We start from the raw sequence: 15,558 nt of genomic DNA on the forward strand, positions 1-15,558 counted from the left end.
CAGGGTTTCACCATGTTGGCCAGGCTGGTCTTGAACTCCTGATCTCAGGTGAGACGCCAACCTTGGCCTCCCAAAGTGCTGGGATTACAGATGTGAGCCACAACATGTGGCTATTTGTTAAATAAATTTTTAAAACTGTTAATTCAGGTTGGGGTAGGTAAAAAATGAGAAAACGAGACACACAAAAAAAGAAAAAACTAAAAAAAAATTTTTAATTGTTAAATAAATGAATCAATGTTTACTGATCCATATCTATATTAGAATAGAGGGGACAGAAACCATATCTGTTTAACATTGATCCTCTCATATGTAGCATGATAGTCAACACATAGATTATTAACAACTGTGACTAAATAAATCTGAATAGATGAAAAAGCAAACATAACAACAGAAATTAGCTTTTTTTTTTTTTGAGACTGAGTCTTAACTCTTGTCACCCAGACTGGAGTGCAATGGCACGATCTCAGCTCACTGCAACCTCTGACTCCTGGGTTCAAGTGATTCTCCTGCCTCAGCCTCCTGAGTATCTGGAATTACAGGCACCAGCCACAATGCCCAGCTAATTTTTGTATTTTTAGTAGAGACAGGATTTTGCCATGTTGGCTAGGCTAGTCTCGAACTCCTGATCTCATGATCTGCCCACCTCAGTCTCCCAAAGCGCTGGGATTACAGGTGTGAGCCACTGTGCCCGGCTGGGAATTAACATTTTCTAAGGGCAGATTAAGTGAAAAATACTGAACCACATCATTTCCAGGTATTTAATACAAGAACCCTTTGAAAGAGATTTTAATATCCCTATTACTACAGAGAAAGGAAGGGCTTAGAAAGATGAAGTAACTTCTCTACAATTTCTGGAGTTCAATCTCAAACCTCTCTGCCTCTAAAAACCATTTTCTTACCAAGAATTAAGACATAAAAATTTCTCTAAATCAAGATAAGTACCTGTACCACAGAAACAGATGGGTGGAGTTCATTGCACTCTGCTTTGTTTTTACAACTGCTAGCCCAGATGGAATAGGTCTAAAACAAAAAGATGTATGAAACAGTTCAGAAAAACATGTCTGGAACAGGCATAAGCCTCAGAATTGTTTTTTTTTTAACAGTTTTTTTTAAATTTATAACATTATACTTCATTATGCTACGTAAAAACTATCAGTAAAAACTGCCTGCAAATTTGCTCATCACCTGTTTTGGCATGTTCAACTGTCCAAACATAAGAAAGCACAGAGGCAGGTACACAAGTCTGTGCTTTTCTGGAAATAGTGATTAAAAGGCAGTGATGGTTCTCCATATAAAACACCTTACCTTATATTTTCTCCCAAATTTATTGTAACTTTTCAAATTCCCGTTTCATTGACTTCTCAGTTATTCTTCATTTTTAACTTAGATAAATATTCTCTTTAGAATTTATGTCCAGTTAGAAAAATAAGGAGATATACATCGTTTCAAGCACTTAACATTACCTCAATTTGATCATTATGCATTGTATGCTTGTATCAAAATACCACAAGTCCCATAAATATGAACTAATATGTATTCATAATAATTAAAAATAAACAATTTTTTAAAATTATTGAAACTATTTTTATAGATAAAAACATTGTTTATCTTGGCAAACATTTTGCATGCATTTGAAATGAATGTGTACTCTGCTATTATTGCTTACCCTATTCTAACAACTCAGGTCAAATTAATTGATAGTGTCCTTAAGATATTCTATAACTTTACTAAATTTGCCTAGCCATCCTATCTATTACTGGAAGAGAAGTATTAAAATTTCTAAATATTAAAAAGAAAAATAAGGAGAAAAATAATTGTTAAAGGTTTATTATTAAAAATAATTGATTATATTTCCATATCTTAATATTCCATACCATTTAGGATTTTGGAAAGTTTTCAAAACTTACCAAGAAAGAAACTACTGAAATAAACAATAGAAAATTTGAAACTTTGTTTGAAAAAAGAGGTTCACCCTTTCCTTCAGAAAGTACTTGACGCTTCTGTAAGGCCAGATAAATGAAGGCAAACAGCATTCCATGGAAAACTACCTGAAAAGCAAAGAGAGAAGATTTGTTTTAAACAGTTACTTTTCAAAAAACAGAAAAAATATTTGGTTAGTGAGGAATATATGAATAAATTAGGTAGGTTAAAAGCTTAAAGTTCAAAGTGTCTATGAAGGACTTCAAGAGTGAAACTTCCAAGAAATGAAATAAAGTCGATGATTGTTAGAAACCATCAGCAATAGACAAGCAAGCATCTCTTGGAACAATATGAGATAACACTGGTTCATTCTGAGCAGTCTCAGCAGCAAGAGAATAAAGACAATTTAAAAATAATAAGAAACTCTCCTATAGACATATGATAAAATTTAAATGCACTCAACAAAGATAAAACACATTTTATTTCAGTCCTTTCAGTCAAATAAAACAAAGAATAACACCACCAAGTCATACTTTTGAAAAAAAGTATATGCTCATAAAGCAAAAAAAATATGGTAGATCAGAAAGCACACGAGCTTTCTCTTTTCAAACAAAGGCTTAATGTGAACTATTATTGCAACAGACCGAACGTTTGTGTCCACCCAAACTTCGCTAAGTTGAATCATGTTAATCCCCAGTGTGATAGTTTTGGAGGTAAAGCCTTTGGTTGGTCATTAGGGCTGGAGCCTTCATGAATGGGATGCATGTCCTTTAAAGAAAAAGACCCCAGAGAGCACCTTTGACCCTTGTAGCATGTGAGGACAGAGTAAGAAGATGAATGTCTATAAAATAGCAAGCGGGCTCTCACCAGACCAAATCTGCTGGTGTGATTTTTCACTTCCCAGCTTCCAAAACTGTAAGAAATAAATTTTTGTTGTTTGTAAGCCACCCAATCTATGGTACACTGTTACAGCAGCCTAAATATTCTGGGACTGTCATATCATAGTATACTGCTCTAATGAGAACATTAAGAATTTAAAAATTATTTGATGTGAGACTTTAGCAAAGATTTTAATTCAGACATGGTTTTGAAATGCAACATAGTACAATGGAAAAGTGTATAAGTGTTGGAAACAAGGAAAGGCAAAGAATAAGCACAAAGAAAACATTTGTTGGAAAAAAGAGATGAGTCAAAAATGAAAGAAAAAAGGAAAGAATGAAGTAACAGTTATTTACTGTCTGTTTTCCAAATGCTGTGCTAGATGTATATTTTCTTGGCCAAATGAACCTTAACCCTTCTTCAAGATCAAGTTCATAGACTAATACAAGATACTGCTCTTTCTTCTTTGCATACGTCCACCACAAAATCTATATTGCATAGTTTAGTCTCCTCTTAGAATAGTAATCTTGGGTTTTAAACTAGATTCTTAAAGCTTAGAAGCCTACTGGCATGTCTTCTTTCATTCTCTAATGTATATTTCATGACATCAACATCTAGGGCATATACTGAAATTCAATAAACATTGTTTTGAATGGCTGAAGCATATATACAATGGATTACGTATAAATCAAAATTTTAAGTCAGACAGAGGCCATGTTATAGATAACATTTTAAATAATATTTCCCAGCAGATATATATATACACATGCACACTGTTTCACTGCTGTAAAGAAACAAGGGCAGGGGGTAGTAGACTGCTTTGATTTACTAAATAAACATCTTTCTTTATTCTAAAACTAAGTACAGATAGATCAAAAATTTCCAAATCATTTTCCAACAGTATAAATTGAAATTTCAAAATATCACAAAGTAAATACATACATAACGGTCTAACCTCCATCTGAACCACCATTCATATACATTCCCTTTTAGTTCGAAACACTTGGACAATGGCCAAAGAGAAAAGATCTTCTCAAATGCACCCTGAGAAAAGAAATCCAGAAAATAAATTAAGATGGTACAAGTCAATACTTGCTTTGCAATTCTATTATAAATTGTAGTTTTCTAAAGTTTGGATTATATAAGAGTCATTCACAATGTTAAAATTCTGTTTTATTTCATTTGAAAACATCACTTTATTTGAAATATATTTCAAATGAAATCAATAAAATTTGAAAATAAATTTATCTTGCAAAAAAGATGACTTAAAACTTGGTAAATTTATTTTCAGTTTCACATGAAAGGCTACTGAGAGTGTAACATTTTTTTAACCCCCAAAACAAAAAATCTGGTAATTAGAAAATCATTCTATTTAGGGTTTTTAATCTCACAAACAAAACGGTTAGTATTTACTAATCAAACAGAAAAATACACAATATTTTAGCCAATATGGTATCAATATCCCAAAGAATAACTATTAAAGTTAAAATACAGTTATCTTTCTCCAAATGTCCTTAATAATCTATAATTAACTATTTGAGTTAAAAGAGTACTCTGATTTAGCCACCTTACTCAATCAACCATACCCAAATGCCATTACCAGCCTTTGAAACAAAGTTTACAATTTTACTCTGGTAAAGTTAGTGAACAGTGCCCTCTTATTAATCTGACAGCTTGGAAAATCAGGGAATGAAGGGGCAGAAGTCTTGAGTACATTCCTGCACATTAATGAAGTCTTTCAAAGAAGAGAACAAAACCCTCAATTTTCAGAATAAAGAATCACAACAAACTCTATCAAGTAAAGCTCCATTATGAGACATAATGCTATGGCATAAAAAAATGTAACATCATGATTTCAAAAGAGGCTATTAAAAGCCAAAGAAAAAATGTGAAAATAATATTATATTTTAGATAATGCTGAATTTTTAGGTCAGAACTTTATAATATTATTTTAATAAAATGCAACCATCTCCATTTAACCACAGAATTTAAAATGTATATAGCATGTTAAAAATAGGTTATATCAAAATCTATGTCTTAGAAAATTAAGGATGATTTTTACCAAGAGTGGCAATCTGAAGTCTGAAGTACTTATAGATCATATATATGTGTGTGTGTATATATATATTATATATATCAATATGATTATAGATATACACTAGGTATATATCTCTTAGATAAAATAAATAATCTGTAGATCATACATATGTAGCATATCTATGATTATATATGATGTATACACAATTTAAAATCTTATCTCTAATTAAAAATTTACTTATGTGATTAATAAATAAGTATTTATCAAGTACTATTTTGTGAAAGACAGTGGTTTTTTTGTTCTTGTGCAGTGGTCAACACTGACCCAAAGCTAGGGAAACATTCTTAATCCCTGGACTGAACCTCTAATCAGCTCTTCTTTCTTTCCGTCAGCAGTATCCACAGAGTGTTGGGAATTTTAATGAGTAACTGTCAAGATGTTGTTGCTGTAACCTGGCTATTTCTTTATACATTTGTCAGTTGTTTCCTAATTCATCTCCTATAAAAAACCTTGAGTGTCAGGCAGAAATAATATGCATTAAAGACCTCTAAGTATAAAAACAAATATAAAAGTCTACAAAAAGAAAGAAGAAAACCCAAACAGCATAGGATTATACATACACACAAAATGCCTATAGGGTACTTCCTTCCACCTGACATAGCCAGGTACAAAACAGAGTGTTGGAGATGTGAGTTTACTGCAGAATATGACAGAACTATAGGCATTCGAATTAAAATGTGTTGTTATAAATATCATGCTGCCCAATAATATGTCTGCCTGATGGATTTAACCAGCAGGTAGCAGATTGCCACCCTGTTAAAATAACAGAAAATCTCAATCATCAGAATAAAAAAATACAAGGTTAGAGCTAAAAGAAAAAAAATGACCAAAAATTTTATTTAATTAAACATACCATACTATATAGACATGAACCCCTTTGCTCTTAAGTTTGTTTTACTAACTGCCAAAATTTTAGTCTACATAATTATGGAAAAATCAAGTAACACTTTGATGCAATGAATAATGCACAAACTAGCTGCGAATTCTGTCAAGAAAATTTTGATCTCCACTTAGACTAGGGTCTTATAAGAAGCATTCAACATGTTTGATTGATCAAAGTCAAGTAAAATGGATCTTGAACAACTGCCACAGGAAGAGCTTTAAATTGCTCTTACAACAAAAACAGTGGTAACAAAAGTATATATTTCTCAAAAGAACTACACTGAGTAGTCAACTACAGAGTGACACTTTTATTACAGTCATTAAAAAAAGAAGCTAAAAAAAAGCCCTGACTCTTCTCACATGCTTTAATACACTTGAACTTTAAAATAAAATATTAAAAAATATAAACTGAAAAGATTGTACAAACCTGAGAATATGTCAAAAAACATATGAATAACAGCAAAAAGCCTAGTTTCAACAGTAAGCCAAAATGCCAGAAACAATTTCCTAAGAGAGAAAATATTTAATTTACTAAAAAATAAATTTATATTAGACAACATATTAAATGCTCTCTATCTGATACATGTACATGCTGAATAGTTCTTAAAATAATATAAGGATGTTTACAAGAATATAAAAAAATATATCTACTTAGTGTAAGTTACAAGTAGGAGGACAAAAAGAAAAACAAAGAATGCTTGCTAGGAATGAGGCTATAAAGTGTAACTGATACCCTGTACACCTGCTGTTCATCCATTAGAAATATATTTTAAAATGCCTCCTGGATTCAATTATACTTATTCATTATTGAAAGTTACAACAAAATCTGTAATAAGATATTCAATATAATTTTAACAAACACTTTTGTTGAATATGACTTAGGTGATATTGCTTTAACATTAAAGTTCCAAGGAGAAAGCTTAAACTCCCTAATGGACTAGGGTTTAAACATAAAATATATTTCAACATGTGCGTATTTAAAATTATGTGTTCAAAGTTTATATATATCGACAGTTTATTTGATTAATATGCTGGGTTTGTACAGAGAAATTAAACTACAGAGGCTGTCCAAAGACATTACTGGACTTTTAATAGAGGCTAGACCTCAACTCATTCCTGAAAAATTATTTGATGTTATATTGGAAGCCAATGGAAAAATACTTTTGACATGTACTATTTGGTTGAAAGAGTCAAGTTAAATAAATTTTTAAAAATAAAAAAATATTTTCCAAAAAAGGAAGATTTTATTTTAATGATATGATCTTGAAGGAAAAAAAAAAGCATTAAGGCAAATGACTGTGGCATCACTTTGAACATTATTAGTAACTAACCATTTGAAATTTGAAAATAACAACCTTTTGGGTATTTAGGTTCCTTATATATAAAACAGGTTGATAACTGCTTCAACACTTGTCTAGAAAATATATTAGTGCTTTTAAATCATGTTTGACATAAGAAGCCTTTTGCAAAGAAATATTTACTCAAAATCTTTCTCTCTCTCTCTCTCTCCGTATATATATATAATGAAATCAAAGTAGAGCTGCCAAGATTGAAGCAAGACATAGGCACCTGGAGCCCTATTTGACTTTCCCTTCTCTCTTCCAGTTCTCTGTACTCTGCCTCTGTACAAAAAGAAAGTTTAAAAACTGTAGCATTAGTTAATATGTAAAATGGTTGTGAAGAATTTAAATTTAAAAAAGGAAAAACATATGTAATATAAACTATTATTCTGCACTGTTATATTACTTTACTTAGCTGTAACATTTTTAGACAGTTTAAGAACAGAATTTCAAAATTTCAAAACTACATATAAATTTAAACTGTCTACATCATTTAATAAAAATAATATCCTTCAGCAACTAAAAAGAAAATTCACACATTGAAAAAACATATTTACTAATATTAGTAAGAAAGTACATTTACCGTTTGCTTTTTTTTGGATTATTTGTGGCCACAGTGCTAAAGTAATGTATATGACCATGAACCATACAGTGACCAAGGGGACAAAGTAATAGAATTGATAAGGTCGATCCATTACTATACATAACACCACTACCAGGAAATTGAGACGAAATAAAACCTATTGAAAAAGAGAAGAAAATGGTTTTCATTCTAAGTAATGGTTTTAATTCTAGGTATACACGAACAGCAAAGGCAGATTTTCTCTGACAGAGTATAAATGGTTGAGACTCTAAATAATGACTGTACAAGTATATATTACCAATCTTTAAAATTATATTTGTTCTGCAATCACTATAAAGAGTTGAATATAAAATATATATGCATCATTACATTAACTAAATCCCAGCAAAGGACCAACATGAGCTGTCCTCTGGCTATAACTGGCATCTTGCTAAATGAGAAAAAAGTCATCCTTCTTAGGACTATGGTATAGAAGCACAGATTACATTAACATGCTTGATTTACCCCATTTGGGATTAAATTAAGAGTTGTCACAGATACAAAATAGTATTACTCAGAACTCAAATTTAAGTGTCTTAGGGACTTTCATAACAGTCATTTCAGGTATCAGTTTGATGTCATTCAAAAAACACAGAATTTGGGCAGATTTTTACTAGTGCTGTATCACTTACTATGCGACCTTGGGCAAATAATTTAAGCTCTCTGAGACTTACCTTACTTTTCTCATCTGTAAATATAAAGATAACAACTCAAGGTTGTAATATGGGGTAAATGAAATAATGTTTAGAAACTGCTTAGCACTAGATAGAAAATTAATATCCTCTTCTCAGAGAAAGAAAACAGCACGTTATAATAATTCCAGGTAACTGTGTCTATTTCTACAAAACTAAAGTCAATCAGCAATGCTGTCTCCTGTGTACCAGTGCTTTTATTATATATTAAATTATATTTTCCTTCTTTCACTAATAATTTATCTTGAATTACTACACATAGAACACAGACATAATACTTTACAGTGCTATTTCATGAATTCAAATTATTCATAGTCTTATAATGACTATTTTTTTCTTAAGTTAATGCTTTCTCAAGAAAGCATGTTTAACTGAAAGAAAGGAAAACAACAAAGCATTCCTACCTGACATACTCTATGGATTCCAAAATCTCCTTTGATCCAAAAGTATGAGAAATGCCCATACCCTGTCTGAAATAAATATGCGGCAACCAGAACTCGAATGTGCATGTATACAGGCAAAAACTGTTGACAAAAATAAACAGGTAAAACATATGTTGGCATCAACTACACCTTGGATTATCATAACAAGTATATTTAACAAAGATAATAAATCATTATTAGCATTTGGCATCACCTCAATCAAAAAGTTTATTCTCAAAAGTTAGTCATAGTAAGGATTACAAAAATGTAGAATTGGAATTGGAGAGATCTAGGTTCAAATTCTAGTTCTGCCACTTTCTAGCTACGTGACTTTGAGTTTTCCAATTTGTAAAATGAGACTATTCCTTCCTTCCTTAAAGGGTTCTTGTGAAGAATGAATGAGATAATAAATGTGAAGCACTTTGTACATTAACTTGCACCCAATTAAAATTCAATATATGATAGCCATATTGTCATGCATCCTGAATGCAAGACGGATTCACATTTTTACCCAGTATAAACCTAACTTAGGAATATTATTTTCCCTCCCACTCTTATTTATGAAACGATTTTGTTGTACACTCCTACATCACTGTCTTTGTTATGACCAAGTCCCTTAGGGTCATTTATTATGGTATTTCAGAGCATCACATTATTACTTCTAAGTTGAATGAAATACAACACATTTGAATCCACATATGATAGGAGGCACTGAAAATGTTATTTACTAGTACTAATTCTCATAACCTTAGAACACTGTCATTCCACCTGTTCACCACCTGCTGGTCCTTTATGTGTGTATTCACAATTTCCATAGCATAACTCATACAATGCCTTTTTTTTTTTTTTTTTGAGACAGAATCTCACTCTGTCACCTAGTCTGGAGTGCAGTGGTGTGATCTCGGCTCACTGCAACCTCCACCTCCCCAATTTAAGTGATTCTCCTGCTTTAGCCTGTCAAGTAGCTGGGACTACAGGAGCCCGCCACCACAACTGGCTAATTTTTTGTATTTTTAGTAGAGACGGGGTTTTGCCATGTTGGCCAGGCTGGTCTCAAACTCCTTGCCTCAGGTGATCCACCCGCCTTGGCCTCCCAAAGTGCTGGGATTATAGGCTTGAGCCACCACACCTGGCCATACGCTTTTTAAAGTGATCTTTAAGGCTGGGTGTGGTGGCTCATGGCTGCAATCCCAGCACTTTGGTAGACAGATGCAAGTGGATCACCTGAGGTAAGGAGTTCAAGACCAGCCTGGCCAATATGGCAAAACCTCGCCTCTATTAAAAATACAAAAATTAGCTGGGCATGGTGGTTTGCACCTGTAATCCCGGCTACTCGGGATGCTTAGGCAAGAGAACCGCTTAAACCCAGGAGGGGGAGACTGCAGTGAGCCAAGCTCGTGCCACTGCACTATAGCCTGGGTGACAGAGTGAGACTCCATCACACACACAAAAAAAAATTAACAAAATAAAGTGATATTTAAAAGGCTTGTTCAGTGACATGCAATCTCTGCAATTATAAAGTCATTCTTTTGGGGATAATTACTAGATCTATGTAAAATTTTTTGGCTTCTATTTTATGGATTCATCTGATCATCTCTGCAATTACCTAGCATTAACACTGCTAATGGTCATTTTAGGTTAGGGTACCTTTCCCAAGTGATATTTTGTAGGATAAAATAAACTGATTGGGCAGACACATTAAATAGATTTTATAAGCCCTGAATATATGCATCTTTTACAAACATCCTTGAATTCGTCTGTTTCTTTTTTGAGAGATACTTTTTTCTGGGGGAAAAAAAAAATGAACCTGAACTTAGATCATAAATTCTTCTACATAGCCTCCACTCTAACCAAACTTAAGAGATTCTCTGTCTCCTAAACTGATACATCTTGTGCTCCTTTGTCAAGTCTCTTTTATCTACCTGTTTTGTCTTGCCCTGGAATGTTCCTCCCCTAAATTCATTTTGCTTATCAAATCCTACTCTTCTTTAGAGTCTGGTTCAAAATTCCAATCTTTACTAATCAGATGAATGTCATTTCTCCTTCCTGAGTTCCTACAACACCTACAATCTACGTATCAAAGAGTTTTTATTTATTGTCCTTTAACATCAGCTCTTTTTAAATTACTTTTATTAGATCAGAAATTTTCAATGAGGGTGTAACATATTAGAATCACAAGGATGGAGGGAGGAAATGTACTGAAATAACTTTGGAATTTAATCCAAATCTGTCGCCTTGCCTCATTCTTGAATGTACTCTAAAATATTCCCTTCATGGATTGTCTAAGCATCTTTTAATAGCAGAAAACAAATTCCCAAGGCAATCCATTCTACCTTTAGATGGTAATTAACTGCTATAATATTCCTTTTCAAGAAAAGTTGAAATCTAACTATATGTAAAGGCTATCATGTTCAGCCCTCTAGAGCAGTGCGGTCCAATAGAAATAAAATGTGAGCCATAGTAATTTTTTAATGAGGCTATCAGAGCATTTTAAAAGTTAAGTTTCAATAAATATATTTTGTTTAACTCAATATATCCAAAATATTATTTCAACATACAAAATATTTTCTTTTTTATATGAAGTTTTTGGATTTAGTACTGATTTATCATAATTAATCATATTTAATATGGTATATATTTCACACTTTTGGCACATCTGAATCCTGACTAGCTACAAAGTGCTCAATAGCCACATGCAGCTAATGGGGTTACCACAGCAGACAGTCTAGCTCTAGAGTCTGTCAGAGTTAACTCACTCTTACATCTGATGGCTCTATAAATATTTTAAAACAGATGTCAAACTTGGTTAATCATTCCTAACTACTTTACGCACCCTCCATAAAACATGCGTTCAAGTTCCCTTAAAGACTGGGGCTGGGACTGCAAAGTTGGGTTGGTTATTACATTTAGACAGTAAACATAATTCATTTAAACCAAATTAAACACTGTAACAGTTTTCCAAGTTCCTGCCAATGTTGGCCTATTGCAAATTTCATGTAATATTTATCCCAACGTTTTAAGATATTTTAAACAAACAGAAAAGTTGTACTAGTACAATGAACACCTATACGCTGTATGATGAACCTTTTAAAAGTATGTTGCAGACCACGTGACAGTGCTCCTAAACTATTTCACCACATATCTCGTAGGAAAAAAGGATGGTTTCTTACATGACCACATTATCATTACCATACCCAAGAAATTTAATACAAATATAACAGCATTTACTGTATGATCCATATTCAAAATTCTCCAATTATTATTTTGTTGTATTACAACAAAATTCTACTATTAAAAATACGTTTGGAATTTCAACTTTACATTAGAGTTAATAGCTGGTTTGACTTCTGGTTCTCCTCTTTCTCTAGTCCCCATATATTCCCTCATGACCTCTCATTCAGGTCTTTCCATGGAAATTACCTACAAACTCTCCAAGGGTAAAAACAACAATGAAACATAAAATCATCTAGTGTATATACCAAACTTACTATTCTCTCTTATTAAATTCACAACATTTAATTTACATTTCATATGTATTATACTTTAAAATAATGTTTATACTAACAATGAGAATCTGTCAGACCATAATGATTATTTTAATAATGCTCTAGAATTTTTGACAGTTCTTATCTTTTAGCATAAAAATATAACACAACTAAAGTTTGACATATTTTATTCACAAAAAAAATATTAAGTCATTAAAATAATCATGGCAGTTAAAAAGTTTTTAATATGAGTAATCCCTCAAAGCCAAGAATCAAATCCCCAAATATGTTACAACCCATGCTAATAATGTTTTGCCTATGTAGATATAGCAAAATTTTTAACCACGACATTCTATATAAAAGAACAGGGATATGTTAATTAATCATTACAAATGATCTATTAGTGAAAAGTATGTCCTTCCAGAACAGAAAGTTTTTAAAATTGTAAATTAGAATATATTAGGATGTAGTATAAGAAGATATATTAGAATGTTAGCTTGGTAAATGATTATAATTGAATACTAAATTGCCTTCATCCTTTTATGATCTGAAGCCTTTCTGGAATCACTGAATTGAGGAACTTAATCTGCTTTTAATTCTTTCTACCTGATTTTTTAAAACAGTAGTATCACCCTTTAATATGTCAGCAATTAATTATATCTCTAAGTGGTATTTTATTAAAACAAATTCCCATTACCCAGTCTTTATTTATACAGCAGAGATATTCTTAGGATTCAATTTTCATCTCTACTTGCTCCTTAGAGAATCTCTGGATTTATCCTGCAAATTCTTTGCTGGGCTTATAAACTATGTGTTACTATCTCCATCTCTCCTTGCCTTGGATCATTTATACTATTTTGGCTCTTTCATAATGACTCAAATTCACTAGCTTCCCTTTAGCTGCAGCATCGCAGGAATTTCACTGTTGCCACAAATATACATATCATAGCCATATAATATTAGTAAAATTTATACTTCATTTCTCTGCCTTCTACACTTCAAATAATTCATAAAATCATAAACAAGTTTTGAAAATAATAAAGAGACAATGAAGAAAGACATCCTTCAATTGTTAGAGATATCTGAAAAACACTAGTAATCCATGATATTTATCTTCTTAATACAGCTATAAAATCTTCAAAATACTCCTTTCTGGGCAACACTCCTCTCCTACTTCAATTTATCATTGATGTACGTACTGTTTACAGATGTGTGCTTTATATAAGCAAATAAAACAATAAAAAACAGTTCGATAGTTCCTGAATTATACATTTCTTAAAATTTTTAAACATATTTCATAGAAAGTTTGTATCTTCACTATAAAAACTTGTGTGAAAAGTGGCTGTTAGGCTCAGCCACAAAAGCTTATTAACTGCAATGTAGCTGGGGTGTTACAACTCAGAACACACTTTTTTTTTCTAGCCCTGTCATATCCAAAGTGGCCAGAGATCATGATAATCCTGTCTCTTAAAACACCTATGGAGAAAGAAAAAACTATTTTTTCCAGGTACAAAAGACACTGGATGACCAAAGGAAGGGTCTTCCACAGCACAGAGGAAATAACGGTACTTAGCACTTAGGAAGTATGACATATCCTATGTTATCTACAATAGCAGTCCACCTGTATTTGGATTCTTTGAACACTGAGGCAAGAGAGTTCTAAGTTTTTTAAACTTTAAAAATGTAAAAATAGCTAGTCAAACTTCCTAAAAGACAGTGAAGGATATATAAACTATAATAATCAAATTTGATTTCTTCTGATAGTAACTTGCCTATTCTAAATCCTTTAAAATTGTCACCTTCAAAGTTTCTTTGTTATTTCTGAGACAGAGTCTGACTCTGCCACCCAGGCTGGAGTGCAGTGGTGCAATCTTGGCTCCCTGCAACCTCCGCCCCTGCGGTTCAAGCATTTCTCTTGCCTCAGCCTCCCAAGCAGCTGGGATTACAGGCTTGTACTACCACGCCTGGCTAATTATTGTATTTCTAGTAGAGACAGGGTTTCACCATGTTGGCCAGGCTGGCCTCGAACTCCTGACCTCAAGTAATTCACCCACCTCAGCCTCCCAAAGTGCTGGGATTACAGGTGTGTGCCACCACACCTGGCCTCTTCAAAGTTTCTTGATAACTTTATATTAGCTGTTCAACAAGATGGTATAAAATAATATCCTTAGATATCAGCTACTTCTAATACGTTAAAAATTAAGGCCAAGTAAATACAAATAAATTATTGCCTTATCTTTTTTTTAATTACTTTGCTCTTAAAATTCCATTTTCTCAAAGAGTTAGGAAAAGAATGGGAAGGCAGGAAGATTGAGTGGGAAATAAGAAGGATCTATAACTGGTAGAGAATATAAAACACAAAAAAGCTGGTGCCCTTAAAGAAACATTAAAATGACATTATTTCCTATACTTTCTGAACTTAAATTCAAAATACTTACTGTACTTGCTCCAGAAATGTGATAAATCAAAATCACAAGTTGCATCCAGCCTTTCCATTCATCTGTTTGTTCTCTATTTAATACTTTAGTCTGTGTAAAGGAACAAAAATCTGTTTTAAAATTCATCATGAAGAAATTATTTGAACAGTATATATTAAGTATATTAAAAGTTTTCTTACAGGATAAAAAGCTAATGCTTCTGTCAAAAGAACCCTGATGGTGGTGAAAAACAGTTATAAACTGTCATTTTAATTCTTGCTAAAAGATAGAGTAAAACAATTTTAAATATAATATGAATATGAAAAAATAAACATAAAGAGATTTTTAATATTAAGTGGATCCTCTTGGTTTTGTATTAAAATGACAATGTATTAAAATTAAATGTACTAATATTAAACTACAACAGATGTATTTATAAATCTAAAAATGGCATTCTATAATTTTTTCTATAATTTCAGTTAAAAGGATCTTATAATTCCCCTACACTTTATTGACAGAAAAAAGCTCCATTATTACAGTTTACTTTCCCCAGTATATTCTCACTGAAGATGAATAACTAATTAATAATCCTCACAGGAGAGGTATGTTTTACAATAGAATTCAGTAATTCAAATAAATCATGCCTTGTAAAGAAGTTACACAAATATTTTGAGCAATGAATGCAATTCTAAAATAGGAAAATTAGAATATTGTGAGCAGTGGTGGCCACATCATTAAGTTCTAATTGATATGTATATATGTCTGACTGATAAATACATAAATATATGTTTATGTGTATAG

The 15,558-nt window shown here is 32.1% G+C and overlaps 1 protein-coding gene across 3 annotated transcripts in view; it reads right to left on the bottom strand.

Moving 5' to 3' along the window:
• The window catches only part of CASD1 (CAS1 domain containing 1), a 120,565-nt gene that overhangs the window by 76,155 nt on the left and 28,852 nt on the right, over positions 1-15,558 (bottom strand). For all 3 annotated transcript variants that reach the window (XR_010344040.1, XM_021674205.2, XM_021674204.2), the window contains exons 10-16: positions 14,779-14,868; positions 8,838-8,957; positions 7,703-7,859; positions 6,207-6,286; positions 3,742-3,843; positions 1,908-2,048; positions 943-1,020 (exon numbers count right to left, since the gene is read on the bottom strand). Coding sequence is in view for 2 of the 3 variants with exons in the window: in XM_021674205.2 (XP_021529880.1) it covers positions 943-1,020; positions 1,908-2,048; positions 3,742-3,843; positions 6,207-6,286; positions 7,703-7,859; positions 8,838-8,957; positions 14,779-14,868 (768 nt within the window). In the remaining variant the exon portion in view is untranslated. The remainder of the gene's footprint in view (positions 1-942; positions 1,021-1,907; positions 2,049-3,741; positions 3,844-6,206; positions 6,287-7,702; positions 7,860-8,837; positions 8,958-14,778; positions 14,869-15,558) is intronic.

This window comes from Aotus nancymaae, unplaced genomic scaffold (genome assembly GCF_030222135.1).
Source record: "Aotus nancymaae isolate 86718 unplaced genomic scaffold, 86718_ANA_hifiasm-v0.15.2.pri h1tg000025l, whole genome shotgun sequence".
NCBI lineage: Eukaryota > Metazoa > Chordata > Mammalia > Primates > Aotidae > Aotus > Aotus nancymaae.